The 14,554-nt window shown below is 41.7% G+C and overlaps 1 protein-coding gene across 1 annotated transcript in view; it reads right to left on the bottom strand.

Annotated features, from left to right (window-relative positions):
* LOC143930922 (alpha-2-macroglobulin-like) overlaps positions 1–14,554 on the bottom strand; it is a 173,915-nt gene that overhangs the window by 59,619 nt on the left and 99,742 nt on the right. The window contains exon 19 of the mRNA XM_077455614.1: positions 1,090–1,315. Within this exon, the coding sequence (XP_077311740.1) occupies positions 1,090–1,315 (226 nt within the window). The remainder of the gene's footprint in view (positions 1–1,089; positions 1,316–14,554) is intronic.

The raw sequence follows: 14,554 nt of genomic DNA, 5'->3' as shown, positions 1-14,554 counted from the left end.
AACGTGAATGAAAACGCAATTCACCACAATGCAAATTGGAAAAAAATGTAAGCAACTGAAAGGCACACCAAAGAAACTCAAAGCCTCTTGGAAGTTCCTGAAGACACATTGCATTTGATATACTGTTGAGTCTGAAGTCTGTCTACACAAGCCTTAAAGCTAGCCATAGGAATCAGAGGATGTCTAATGGTCTAGGCATAAGCAAGTTTGGATCAATTTATGTTTATTCTGCAAAGCTAGAAGCAGTAGACACCAGCTGCGGCCTGTCCATATGGGGCGCAGGGGCGCTGTCCCCCTAATCTATGCGCCCGGGCCCTAATTTACATGCAAGGCAGTGGACGCATGGAATCCAATGGGGAGTTTTATTTTTTAGAAGCTTTACTTGGCTTCAAAAAAGTCTCGGCCCATAGTGCCCACCCAGCTGTGTGACAATAGCGAATTATTATTCCCCATTGTCTTCCTGATTCTCCTCCCGGCTAATCCTGGCTCGGGAAGTGGGTCCTGAGACCCAATTGACCTGAGAGGAGAAGCGATCCTATTGGCCACCAAGTAAGAGGAGGGAGGAGACGCAGGGGAAGCCGCACCCCTGTGAAGCCAAGAAAGGAGGAGACGCAGGGTGAAGCCGGCGACTGGAGGAAGCTTGTGACCTAGATGGGGTAAGTGCGGAGACCGGTCAACCAACCTGGGAGGGTGGGATACCAGACTGACCCACCCCCCCAAAAAAAATAACCACTAGCCGCCACTGGTTGGCACATTTAGACACGTTTGGCTCCAGGCTGCCTAGACCGTGATGATGGAATGCACCCATAGACCTTACATGGCTGCCCAATAAATTGAATGGATTGGGCTGCAATTAAGTAGGGTCTATATCCAGTTAGTTTGTGCTTGATTGGCTAAAGAATATTCCTTGTTCAAATGTTTTATTAAATAATAAAAAAAAAAAATAAAAAAAAAACAGCAAAGAGTACAAAAGTACAAAAGTAACCAAAAAATCTAAAAAGAACAAGGAAAGCACATTATATCTCATGCATCAAAGGCAACAATGGGCAAATGAGCGGATAAAGAATATTCAGATGATTTGTTCAATACCTTAATGCACTGTTTGAGATAGTTAAACACTGTGGCTTTGAGAGTGAAAGATTCTCCTCTCACTACAGAGTAGGGGAGGGTGAGATCGACAAAGAACGGCTGGAAGACCCGAAGAGAGGCAGCAGGAGACAGGCCAAATCCACTCTGACCCAAACATACGGCCCCGGCATTCCAGTCTGTGATGGTGTCTGGAGCCTTTTGATGGAGGTCAGCACTGCCAGAGTCTCTAGAAAAGACAAGACAGAGAACAAACAAGAACAAATTGTCATACAAATAAAACAAACCAAGTTGGATAAAAAGTGAAGGAGTTGATTACAGTAGCCGATTAGTTTTTATCGTTCATTCACTGGGAGAATGAAGAAAATAAAGTACATGGTTGTCAAGAACACCTTTTTATCCAGTTTTCTTACCCTATTTCTAATCTTTAGAAAGAAAAAAAAAACCCTATTGAAATGGGATTTTAGAAGACCACCGACACCAAAAACAATTAAAACATATAAATACTTTATTAATAATTACAGGACAACTACAAAATGAAAAAGAGACACATATACTGCCAATGTCTCTATAGCATGTCTACAAATGTACAAATACATGGGTTAATATAATAAGCCAACCAATGAATAATTAAAATACTCTTCTCTATAACCCACACCAGACGCGTTTCTAGTTGCTGGTATCACAGATCTTTCATCAGGGGTGAAGAACAAGAACTTGATAGCATACTGGTATTTCTACAACATAAAAAAAACAATTTGCAGCCAAAGGACCAGGCCCATTTTTGCGATTCGGCACTGCGTCGCTTTAACTGACAATTGCGCGGTCATGAGACGTGGCTCCCAAACAAAATTGGCGTCCTTTATTTCCCACAAATAGAGCTTTCTTTTGGTGGTATTTGATCACCTCTGCGGTTTTTATTTTTTATGCTATAAACAAAAATAGGGCGACAATTTTGAAAAAAAATGCCTTATTTTTTACTTTTTGCTATAATAAATATCCCCAAAAAATATATAAAACATTTTTTTTTCCACAGTTTAGGCCGATACATATTCTTCTACATATTTTGCTAAAAAAAAAATCGCAATTAGCGATTATTTATTGGTTTGCACAAAAGTTCTAGCGTTTACAAAATAGGGGATAGTTTTATAGCATTTTTGTTAATATTTTTTTTTTACTAGTAATGGCGGCGATCAGCGATTTGTATTGTGACTGCGACATTATGGCGGACACATTGGACATTTTTGACACATTTTTGGGACCATTGTCAGATATACAGAAATCATTTGGCACATAATTGTGAAGTGGAAGGAAAATTATGAATGGTTTTCAAAATGTGTTACAAATAAATGTGTGAAAAGTGTGGCGTGCATTTGTATTCAGCCCCCTTTACTGTGATACCCCTAAAATCTGGTGGAACCAATTGCTTTCAGAAGTCACCTAATTAGTAAATAGAGTCCACCTGTGTGTAATTTAATACAAGGATAAATACAGCTGTTCTGTGAAGCTCGCCAAGGTTTGTTAGAGAACCTTAGTTAACAAACAGCATCATGAAGGCCAAGGAACACACCAGACAGGTCAGGGATAAAGTTGTGGAGAAGTATAAAGCAGGGTTAGGTTATAATAAAATATCCTAAGCTTTGAACATCTCATGGAGCACTATTCAATCCATCATCCGGAAATGGAAAGAGTATGGCACAACTGCAACCCTACCAAGACATGGCCGTCCACCTAAACTGACCAGCCCGGCAATGAGACCATTCATCAGAAAAGCAGCCAAGAGGCCCATGGTAACTCTGGAGAAGCTGCAGAGATCCACAGCTCAGGTGGGAGAATCTGTCCACAGGACAACTATTAGTCATGGAAGAAAGACATTAGTGAAAGTCATAAGAAGTCCCATTTGCAGTTTGTGAGAAGCCATGTGGAGGACACAGCAAACATGTAGAAGAAGGTGATCTGGTCAAATGAAATCAAAATTTGACTTTTTGGCATAAAAGCAAAACGCTATGTGTGGCGGAAAACTAACACTGCACATCATCCTGAACACACCATATGTTGTGGGGATGCTTTTCTTCAGCAGGGACCGGGAAGCTGGTCAGAGCTGATGGGAAGATGGATGGAGCCAAATACAGGACAATCTTAGAAGAAGACCTGTTTGAGTCTGCAAAAGACTTGAGACTGGGGCGGAGGTTCACCTTCCAGCAGGACAACGACCCGAAACATACAGCCAGAGCTACAATGGAATGGTTTAGATCAAAGCATATTCATGTGTTAGAATGGTCCAGTCACAGTGTCATGACGTAGGACGCTCACCTGCGGAGGGAGGGGTTTGAGGAGGCTCGTCGGAGAGGGCGTGCGGAAGAAAACGAGAGGAGACGGTCGGAGGGTGAGAGGCTCCAACAAGATTCGGTGCACCGCAGCAGGAGCCCGCCGCCGCATGAGCCCACTCCGACACCTGCCTACCCGCCGGCCAAGACACAATAAGCACTGCTCGCGATGGATCCCCATCCCCGCCCCCCCCCCCTCTCCCCCACGGCCCCCCTGGAGGAATGCAGGGATGCGTGGAGATTAAGGACTGAGCTGCGAAGAGGGAGAGGAAAGGAGAGCAGCACCTGAAAATGAGAGGAGCAACACCTGAGAACAGATAAGTCTGATGGCTGTAGACCTGCGCTGTACATTCCGTTTACACAGGAAATTTATGTCAGAGTGTAAATGTTAAAATAGCAGTAAAAGGCAGGAAACATCAGATCCTATCTGAAAATCCTCAGCTGAATATAATGCTGCAATGCTGATTGATATTGCTGATGACATCCCCTTCCCTTTTTTTGTTTTTTTTAGTTTTTTTGTTTCTTTTTGTTTTTTTTTTCTTTCAGTTGTCCGTCTGCACGAATTATATATAATTGACGGTTAACAATATGATAACAGCAGAAGGGGAGCTATATGAAAAATATAACTGTCTGGTAAATCCCTCGGCTGTTCATAAATAGAGGATAAGAATATACTGGGAAACAACATCTGGAGTACACAATCTAGCTGTAGTCTTCTATTTTTTTCAGCTGGTGATATAAGAACTTATCTAATTACCGTATATACTCGAGTATAGGCCGACCCGAATATAAGCCGAGGCCCCCAATTTACCCCCAAAAAAACTGGCAAACTTATTGACTCGTGTATAAGCCGAGGGTGAGACATGCCTGTCCATCCCTGTGTGTGTGTCCGTCCATCCCTGTGTGTCCGTCCATCCCTGTGTGTCCGTCCATCCCTGTGTGTCCGTCCATCCATCCCTGTGTGTGTGTGTGTCCATCCATCCATCCATCCCTGTGTGTGTGTGTGTCCATCCATCCATCCATCCCTGTGTGTGTGTGTGTCCATCCATCCATCCATCCCTGTGTGTGTGTGTCTCCATCCATCCATCCATCCCTGTGTGTGTGTGTCTCCATCCATCCATCCATCCCTGTGTGTGTGTGTCTCCATCCATCCATCCCTGTGTGTGTGTGTCCATGTGTGTGTGTGTGTGTGTGTGTGTGTGTGTGTGTGTGTGTGTGTGTGTGTGTGTGTCCAGCCTACCTGTGTCCCGAGCCTCCGTCCCGTGCCTTGCCTCCTTGCCTCCGTCCCGTGCCGTGCCTTGCCTCCGTCCCGTGTCGTGCCTTGCCTCCGTCCCGTGCCGTGCCGTGCCTTGCCTTGCCTTGCCTCTGTCCCGTGCCAGGATCGCCGCTCTTCGTCGGCGCCTCGGCGGCCATTGTAAAATTCAAAAGCCGCGCCTCCGCCTTCGCCTGTGATAGGCGGAACACTGAATTTCCCAGCAGCCTGTGTTCCGCCTATCACGGACATCGTCTCATCCTCGTCCGTAGTACGAGGATGAGACGATGTCCGTGATAGGCGGAACACAGGCTGCTGGGAAATTCAGTGTTCCGCCTATCACAGGCGAAGGCGGAGCCGGAGGCGCGGCTTTTGAATTATAGAATGGCCGCTGTCTGTCTGCTCGACACGCTGATCGAGCAGGCAGACAGCGATGACTCGAGTATAAGCCGAGGGGGGCACTTTCAGCCTCAAAAAAGAGGCTGAAAATCTCGGCTTATACTCGAGTATATACGGTAAGTGACGGTTAATTTAGCAGCTGGAATTTGGAAACGCATCTATGATATAAATTGTTTGTAAAACTTCCTATTTGTCCTTAAGCAGATGGTCAATATGGATGGTCATAAGCATTACTTAAGTGGACAGCATCAGGAAGTACTGAGGAACAATACTTGGATCAGATAAGTTGGACAGTCGCCCGGTATTTTTTATTTTTTCATCTATCTATATATGATCTATATTGAAACAAATGTTAACCGAACAGCAATAAGCAGGAAATTTTATAATGGATAAAATAATCGGAAAACTATCGAGCTGAACATAAGCAGACGATTACCCTGTAGATGCTCATATAAGGTTACCGGGTGGGAAGATGTCAGGAAATGCAGAGGAATAACGCATGGGACTAATAAGTTCAGCCGCTGCTCTGTATTTTCCTGTGTTTATTTTTTTACTCTGTAAATCCTCTAGCCATCCATTGGAAGTTTACAAAAGATCACCAGGTTGGACAGTAGTACGCCACGCAGAGGATACAACGTCTAGAACTGAGAAGTTTGACCGTTGTACTGGATCTTTTTCTCTTCCTTTTCTGTTTTTTCTTTTGTTTACTATTTTCCCTATTCATTGGAGAGATGAACTATATTCCCATCTGACTGTTTACTAACATCGTAGTAATAGCTAGGAAATATTATGCATGAGAGCTTAGTCTGGAAAAACTTAGCCGCTAACAAGTAGATCATTATAGCGGCTGGTTATAGATGGCTAAAGGTTAAATGGCAATTTATACCCCCAGATAGATATGATTATGGCCGTGAAGGAACAACTTGGGATATTATGCACCTGGAATGTTGGCCTGAGAGCAATAAACAGGAATACTGGCGGGAATAGTTAAGGTGGCAAGGTGGTTAAAAATATAGCACTCTCCAAATACTGGCGGCTAGTTAAAACAAGAAAATCAGAATCAGGGAAAAAAGACTGCTGACTGAGGAGTATCGTTGTTTGCCATTTTGAAAAGTGAAAACGGAATATCTGAAAAAACTCCCTGCAGGGGAGCAGGGAAGTGTTGAAACGAACAAACGGGGGAAACGAGTACGTGAGAAAAAGAAAAGCAGTATGAGTAGATCCTCAAAACAAAGCACCAAGGGAGGCGGCCCTAAGACCCCAAAAAATACATCTACTGAAACTACTATAAAACAATACATGACTCAAGGAGCCAGTCCGAGGGGTGGCGAGAAGGAAAAACCACCCCCCAACCTGGGAATGGATAGGGGGACAGGGAAAAAAGTTAGAATTAAAAAAAAAAAAAGAAAGAATTAATATACAAGCTCAAGACTTAATTAAAGTACAGGAACAAACTAAAGTAGTATATCGAAATCAGAGAAACATTCTTTATGGACTTGAAGATCAAGAAAATAGAAATAGAAGACAAAATCTGAGAATACGAGCGGTTCCAGAAAATAAGAAAGAGGAGCTAAAGGAAATTATAGAAGACATATTCAGTCCAATACTGCAGAGAGGAGAGGAGGAATTTCCCAGGATTGAAAGGGTGCACCGGGTCGGGAAGAAAAAGTTGGAGGAAACTGGAAGATCACGTGACATTACAGTCAGATTCGAACATTATGAAGACAAAATGGAGATCTGGAGAAAACTTAGGGGAATAGCCCCATTAAAATATGCTGGAACTGAGATACAAATCTTCCCAGACCTAGCACCCGAAACTTTGGCCCGGAAACGCCTCTTAAAACCCTTACTGGAACAGCTGAGAGCCAAGAATATAAGATACAGTTGGGGGTTCCCGGCATGTTTGTTAGCATATAAAGATGGAAGATCGGTTAGGCTGAGTTTCCCAGAAGAGTTAGGAAATTTTTGCGACAAATTGGGAATTCAAGCTCCAACTCTTCCAGGCTGGATAGATGTGCACGGGGAAATATTATGAGAGCTCGGTTTTTTGGTTATAGGACAGGGGGGATGGGAATTGGTGAGGGGAGGGGCGGGGAGGGGCGGTGAGGAGATTGTAGGTAATCGTGGCTGGAGGGTAGGTGGGCCCATTACCCCCCCTCCTTTTTGAAGGTTACATCTAAGGAGAAGGGGTAGGGAGGCAGAACAGGAGAACCCCACCTCGGAACATCAAAGATTTGGAAATGGACAGAGATCTCAGGTCCATTAACGAGTCGAGGGCCGAATCATGGCCAAAAAGGGGAGGGGGGAGGGGGTTGGTGGGTTGGGGCGATGGGGGGGTGGAGAGGGTTTGTGGGTGAGGGGGGGTAATGTCAGTAGTAAAATCCTCAGGAAAAAGAATAAAAAACAAGGTCTAAATAGAAAATATGGATAATAAAACAATGGAGATTAATTTTCTGTCCTATAACGTCAAGGGCCTCAATACAGCAAAAAAAAGGTATAAAATTTTGGAAGAATTAAAACAATGTAAGGCAGAAGTAATTTTCTTACAAGAGACCCATATTTCATATACATCAAAGATCAGGCTTTACTCTAAAGATTACCCGAGTTGGTACTACGGCGACACAATTACAAACAGGGGGAGAGGGGTAGCAATAGGATTTGGAAAAAATACTTGTTTCGCTCTAGAGGGAAGAGAAACGGACCCAGAGGGTAGATATCTGTTCCTAAAGGGGAAATTAGGAAATATAAGATACACTTTGATTAACATTTATTCCCCGAATAATAATCCTATAAAATTTCTACAGGGAATACTGGCCAAGGTTCAGGAATTTAAAAGTGGATATGTGGTAATGATGGGAGACCTGAATTTTTGTCTGGATCCTCGACTAGATAGCACGTCCCGTGCACAGGGAAGGAGTAACGCACAATTAAAAAAAAAAAAATCAAAATCTGAGTAATAGTTAATTAGTTGATGTATGGAGGGTACAACATCCAAAACAACAGGACTATATGTTTTACTCCCCTGTGCACGGGACCTATTCTAGGATAGATTATATCTTTGTGGAACATAGAATATTAGAGACTGTGCTAGAAACGAGTATTGAAATAACAACACAGTCAGACCACGCTCCTGTAAAAATGAAAATGCAGATCCCTGGCTATAACAATCAAGTTAATAGGTGGCAGCTAAACGAAGATTTAATTCTAGATAAAGAGGGAGGTGAAGTAATAAGGGGAGAATTAGAAAAATACTTCTCAACGAATGAGACTGAGGGGATATCTGGACATGTCCTATGGGACGCCCATAAAGCGTATATCCGCGGGATTTTGATGGCCTTGGGGTTGTGGAAAAAAAAAAGAACGTGCCGCAAAGAGTAATAAACTAAGGGAAGAAATCTTGAATATAGAACAACAGCATAAACAAGGTATTGTGGAAAAAAAAGTATACCAAATATTATTATCTAAAAGGGAGGAACTACGGAGGTTAATGGAACAAGAAACAAAAAAAGTTTTTAATCAACTAGAGAGAGTCCGATATCAAGATTGGAATAAACCCACCAAATACCTAGCCAAAGTGCTTCAAAAGAAAAAAGCTACTAATTATATAGAGAAAATTCAAACGGAATGTGGGGATATGGTGTATACCACAAAAGAAATAGCAGAATCATTCAAAGCATACTACGAGAGATTATACGCAGTGAAAAACAAGGAGAAGAAGATAGACGGGAAAATAAAAGAAACAGAAGCATATCTTAAGAAAGCTAGACTCCCTAAGATTGATGAGATAGATAAAGACAACTTAGATTGCCCCATAACAGAAACAGAAATAAATAAGGCGTTAATGGATTCAGCTCAGGGGAAAAGCCCTGGACCTGACGGATTGACAATTGGGTACTATAAAAGGTTCAAAGATATTCTGATACCGAGACTATGTAAATATATGAATGGAATCGGGACAGAGTACGAACTGAGTAAGGAGGCATTGATAGCCTCAATTACTGTCATCCAGAAGGAAGGAAAAGATGAGACCAGGTGCTCTAGTTATAGACCAATATCACTGTTGAACGCAGATACTAAACTATTTGCCAAGGTACTGGCAACCAGAATGAAGACAGTAATGAACTCACTGGTACATCCCGACCAAGTAGGGTTTGTCCCTGGAAGGGAGGGTAAGGACAACGGGGTTAGAACCCTATTGGTGCTATCTCAGAGGGAGGAGATGGAACCCCCGGCCTTATTACTGTCGACAGATGCACAAAAGGCCTTCGACAGGATCGATTGGAGATTTATGTTCCTGACACTTGAAAATATGGGTATTGGGCCAAGGATGGCCAAATGGATTAAATCATTGTATCATCACCCAAAAGCAACCATAAATATAAACGGGGTTCCCTCCCCTCCCTTTGAGATGGAAAATGGGACTAGACAGGGGTGCCCACTTTCACCCCTTCTCTTTGTACTCGCGCTAGAGCCCCTACTCTCGACAGTCAGAAACAATCCAGAGATAACAGGAATTATGGCGGGGCAGGAGGAGCATAAACTGGCAGCATATGCGGATGACTTATTGTTTTATATTAGTAAACCTACAAGCTCAATACCTAAGATAATTGAGGCCCTTGACCACTATGGGAAATTGTCAAATTTTAAAATCAACCAAACGAAATCTAAAATTCTCAATACAAACGTTAGTAAACAAGAATCACAATTAATCCAAGAGTATTGTAAATTTAAGTGGGTGAAAAAATTAGGATACTTAGGAATAAAACTGGCCCGCACCTTAGGTAAGATCTACCTGCTAAACTACATCCCATTATTAAACGAAATTAGAACGGAAATTAGGAGGGTAGTCAATAGACCTCTATCCTGGCTGGGCCGGATAAACGTGTTTAAAATGTTTATTCTACCCAAAATGTTATATAAATTTCAGATGATCCCGATTGCAATACCCCCTAGTTACTTTCGTAAAATAAAATCTCTAATGAGTAAATATATATGGAACAACAAAAAACCAAGGATCTCCCACACGGTTTTAAAACAAGAGAAAAGCCAAGGAGGACTGGCTGTTCCAGATTTGTAATATTATTATAAGGCGGTAGTATTGTCTAGAATTGCCGAATGGGTGAGGGAGAAAAAAGACGAGAAAAGGTGGGTAAGTTTAGAATGCACATATAGTAAAGCACAACTTAGTAAGATAGTTTGGAACCCCCCAAAATTTAGGGTATTAGACCCGGACACGAAAGTGTTGACACGGATTGCACTTAAAACATGGGATGAGGTGTATAAAAGATTAAACGGACACTATAATTCACCTTTGATAGAGTTGAAAGATAATGAGTTTTTCCCCCCTGGTAAAAGGGAAATTGGGGGGAATTGGATAAAAAAGGAAAAATTACAAATAAAAGATATTATGAATAAAGGGAAACTTATATCACTAGAAGATTTAGTGCACAAGGGATTGACGTGGATTGATAGATGGCATTATCTCCAGCTGGCTCACTTTATGGAGGGGCTGCCTCAGCCAGTCAGATCCGAAGACGAGCTGACTGGGGTGGAGCAGCTCTGTACCTCTGATAAGGCTAAAGGTACAATTTCAAAGATGTACGGGTTATTGTTATCGATTAGTCGGCTGGAGGGGCCGCCATATATAAAAAAAATGGGAAAAAGAATTAGGAGCACAAAAAGATAAAGGAACTATAAATAAAATTTTGAAACTAACACACAGTTCGGCAATAGATAATAAAACCGCTGAGATGAATTACAAACTTTTATCTCAATGGTATAATACCCCGGATAAAACTGTTAAATATCAAGAGGGAAGCTCGGCTGAGTGTTGGCGGGGTTGCAAAACACTAGGAACAATGACACACTTGTGGTGGGAATGTCCCAAAATTTAAATATACTGGGGGAAGATCTTGCAAATGGTAGAAGAAATAACTAAAACAACGATGAAGGTGGATCCCTGGATGGTACTTTTTCATGGTACAGAGGGAGGGGTTAAACAATATCAAGATACAATCATCCCCCATCTCCTAAATGCGGCGAAAAAACTGATTCCCAAGAAATTGCAGGACGTAGATTGCCCAACGACATGGGAGTGGGTAGATGCCGTGGAGGAAATATTTAATAAGGAAAGTTTAAGGATTGGAGATGTAGGTGAAAGGGCAGCATTTATTAAAAAATGGAGAGGCTGGACAGAATTTAAAAGAGAATGGAGTTACAAAGCACAATTAAGACCATAAAGACCTTGTTATAGAAGAAATATGGAAGAGGAAAGTTACTGACACATTAGGGGAGTGGGAGGGGGGGAAGGGTGAGGGGGAAAATAATTATAAGGGGCGGGGCATAAAATATTCTCAATTAATAAACAAAATAAATTTGAATTAAAACTTTTTAATGAAGGGAAAAAAATAAATGCAAATAAAAGATATTGCCACAATGATGTGAAGATTAATAACAAGAGACAGTGATGAACGTAAAGTTGATTTAAGTCTCTATTGGTGATTCGCTGAGGTGGTAAGAATAAAAAAAAAAAAAAAAGAATGGTCCAGTCACAGTCCAGACCTAAATCCAATTGAGAATCGGTGGCAAGACATGAAAATTGCTGTTCACAGACGCTCTCCATCCAATCTGACAAAGCTTGAGATATTTTGCAAAGAAGAATGGACAAAAATGTCCCTTTCTAGATGTGCAAAGCTGGTAGAGACATCCCCAAAAGCTGTAATTGCAGTGAAAGGCGGTTCTACAAAGTAGTGACTCCGGGGGGCGCTATACAAATGCACACCACACTTTTCACATATTTAATTGTAAAAAATGTTCAAAACCATTTATTATTTTCCTTCCACTTCACAACTATGTGCCACTGTGGGGGTTATTTACTAAAGGAAAATCCACTTTGCACTGCAAGTGCACTTGGAAGTGCAGTCGCTGTAGATCCGAGGGGGACATGCGAGGAAAATAAAAAACAACATTTTAGCTTTCACATGATTGGATGATAAAATCAGCAGAGCTTCCCCTCATTTCAGATATACCCCTTAGATTTAGAGTGACTGCACTTCCAAGTGCACTTTCAAGTGCAATTGCAGTGCAAAGTGGATTTGCCTTTTGTAAATAACCCCCTTTGTGTTGGTCTATCACATAAAATCCCAATAAAATACATTTATCTTTTTGGTTGGAACATGACAAAATGTGAAAAAATATCACGGGGTGTGAATACTTTTGTAGCCTATTGTAAAAAATAAATAATAATTACTTAATGGGTTAAAATGAGCACCAATATAGAGATAAACCCAAAACCAAAAATGTAATAAATTGCCGATTATCAGTCCTTGTGGTGGCTGCATTTGTTTGTTTGGGGGTTTTTTTTTTCAAGCTTTTTACCCTTTATTTTCAGCTGATTCTCCACATAGAGGAACAATTTTGTCACCCTATGCTCCTCTCCTGATCTGGAGAACATGACCGTCCTGCTCTCATCATCTCTATTACATAGGGAGAGGTGTTCTGCAGTTCACAGAAGTGAACTGGGAAGGCTTGTAACTTTGAGATAAACGATCGGTGAGCAGGAAGTTACAATGACACTGGAATTCTGTCAAGGTCAATAGGTACTTTGTGGACTTGAAGAAAATGTTTTTAGCCAGAAAGAAGAAAACAAATGGAACCACCAAATTCAAGGACTGGTAAGTTTCAATATATTACATTTGTGTTGTAGAGTTGAAAAGAGAAGTAGGCCAAAGCTTTTATCTTTTTCTTTTTTGCACAGGGTGCACTTACTTATGCTCGCCCGTGACCCAAGGTCAACTTATAGCAGGCTGATGTCACAGAGCTGCTCCAGTAGGGTTGTCACTAGGGATGCACCGATAGCGGTTTTTTTTTTTACAATGAGTACGAATACCGATACATTTTTTTTTTAGTACTCGCCAATACCAATTACCGATACCTACCGCAACTGTCTTGTTTTGCCTTCAGCTGTCAGCAATGGTACAAAGCATTGAAAAGTTATTTACAAATGAAATAAATAGATTTTTGTTTTTAATTTTGTGCTTTTTTCAATGTAAAATTTGTAAATATATGTTAATATATATGTGCAAGAATATTCACTAACAAAAAAAAAAAAAGGTTTTAATTGTTTATAAAATAGACAGGAAAATAATAATTAAATGGAGGAGAGTAGGGAAATAATTAAGGCTGATTAGAGTAAATTAAGGGTTAATAAGGGTCAATTTACACAGAGGGACATTTGTTCTTCTCTTTGATCTGCAGATGAAGAAACAGAAAGATACAAAAAGAAACAATGTTTCTTTTTATGTTAGTGTTTCAGTGGCTGAGCAATGTTGTTAATAAACATTTCTGGCAGATTTTTTTTTTTTTCACAGCTCCAATTACCGGACTTCTTTAACACTTTAGCTTTCAACAGGGGAGACCCACTGAGAGCTCAAAGAATCGAGCCTGAGAGTATCGGTTTCAGGTATCTGTGCATTTGCATGAATACCGATACTTGTGCAAATACTCGATATCGGCACCAATACCGATACCAATATTAGTATCGGTACAACCCTAGTTGCCACCTGTTCTTCAAGTCAAACCCAAACACTTAAGCGGCGCACAACATTTTTTTTATAGTATAAACTATATCTATCTATATATATATATATATTGCTATTAAATAACATTTCTAATCATAGGAACAAGAGTCCTCCTTTATATCTGGATCCACAGAGTTCCCCTTTAACATCTGAAATTGCAGAGTTCCCTTTCAATGTAAGGGGGGACTCTGCAGACTCTGTAAGGGAGAGCTCTTGGCCTCTAACATAAGCAATGCTCTGGGAACCCTGATTTATGGGGGGAACACTGAGAACTCTGATGTACGAAGAGGACTCTGATGTAAAGGGGAAACACTGTGGCCTCTGGTGTAAAGGGGAACTCTGATGTAAGGGGTGCTCTGAGAACCCTGATTTACTTTAGTGTACTTACTCAGATGCGTGAGAGAGAAAGGGGGAGACTTCAGTCACAGACAGGGATGGATGGTGAGCTCACTCACTTCTTGGCAAATCCCATCCAGATGTATCTGAGGTTGCTCGACTTCAAATTTCCACCACCCAATGTTCCTTTTATGAGGCACAGTGCCGGGGGTTGTAATGTGGGCAGACACAGAGGGGTAGGGGTGGAAGGAAGAGGAGCAGATCGAGCCCTATCTCCTCTCTTGTCTGTGTGTTTGGGGGAGGGGGATTGTTAGTGCTGGCTTTGGGCAGTGTGATAGAGTGTAACAGACACTCTAAGCTTAGACAACGGCAGCCAGCAACCCTGCTGGGAAGCCATAGTCCATTCTAAATAAAGTGTCCGGGTCTCAGACAGTCTGAAACCCGGACATATGATTCCAAACCCAAACTGTCCGGGTAAATCCTGAACAGGTGGTAACCCTATGCTCCAGGCTCTGGAAGGAATTTATTGTCGGGATCCACCCAGCCACCCGACTGGCAACTGGCTCTGGCTCTCA

This window comes from Lithobates pipiens, unplaced genomic scaffold, assembly GCF_037356315.1.
Source record: "Lithobates pipiens isolate NorthernLeopardFrog02 unplaced genomic scaffold, aLitPip1_a1.2 Scaffold_25, whole genome shotgun sequence".
In the NCBI taxonomy this organism is placed as follows: Eukaryota; Metazoa; Chordata; class Amphibia; order Anura; family Ranidae; genus Lithobates; species Lithobates pipiens.
Note: the sequence above shows the minus strand (reverse complement) of the source record. Positions and strands in the feature narration are given on the sequence as shown.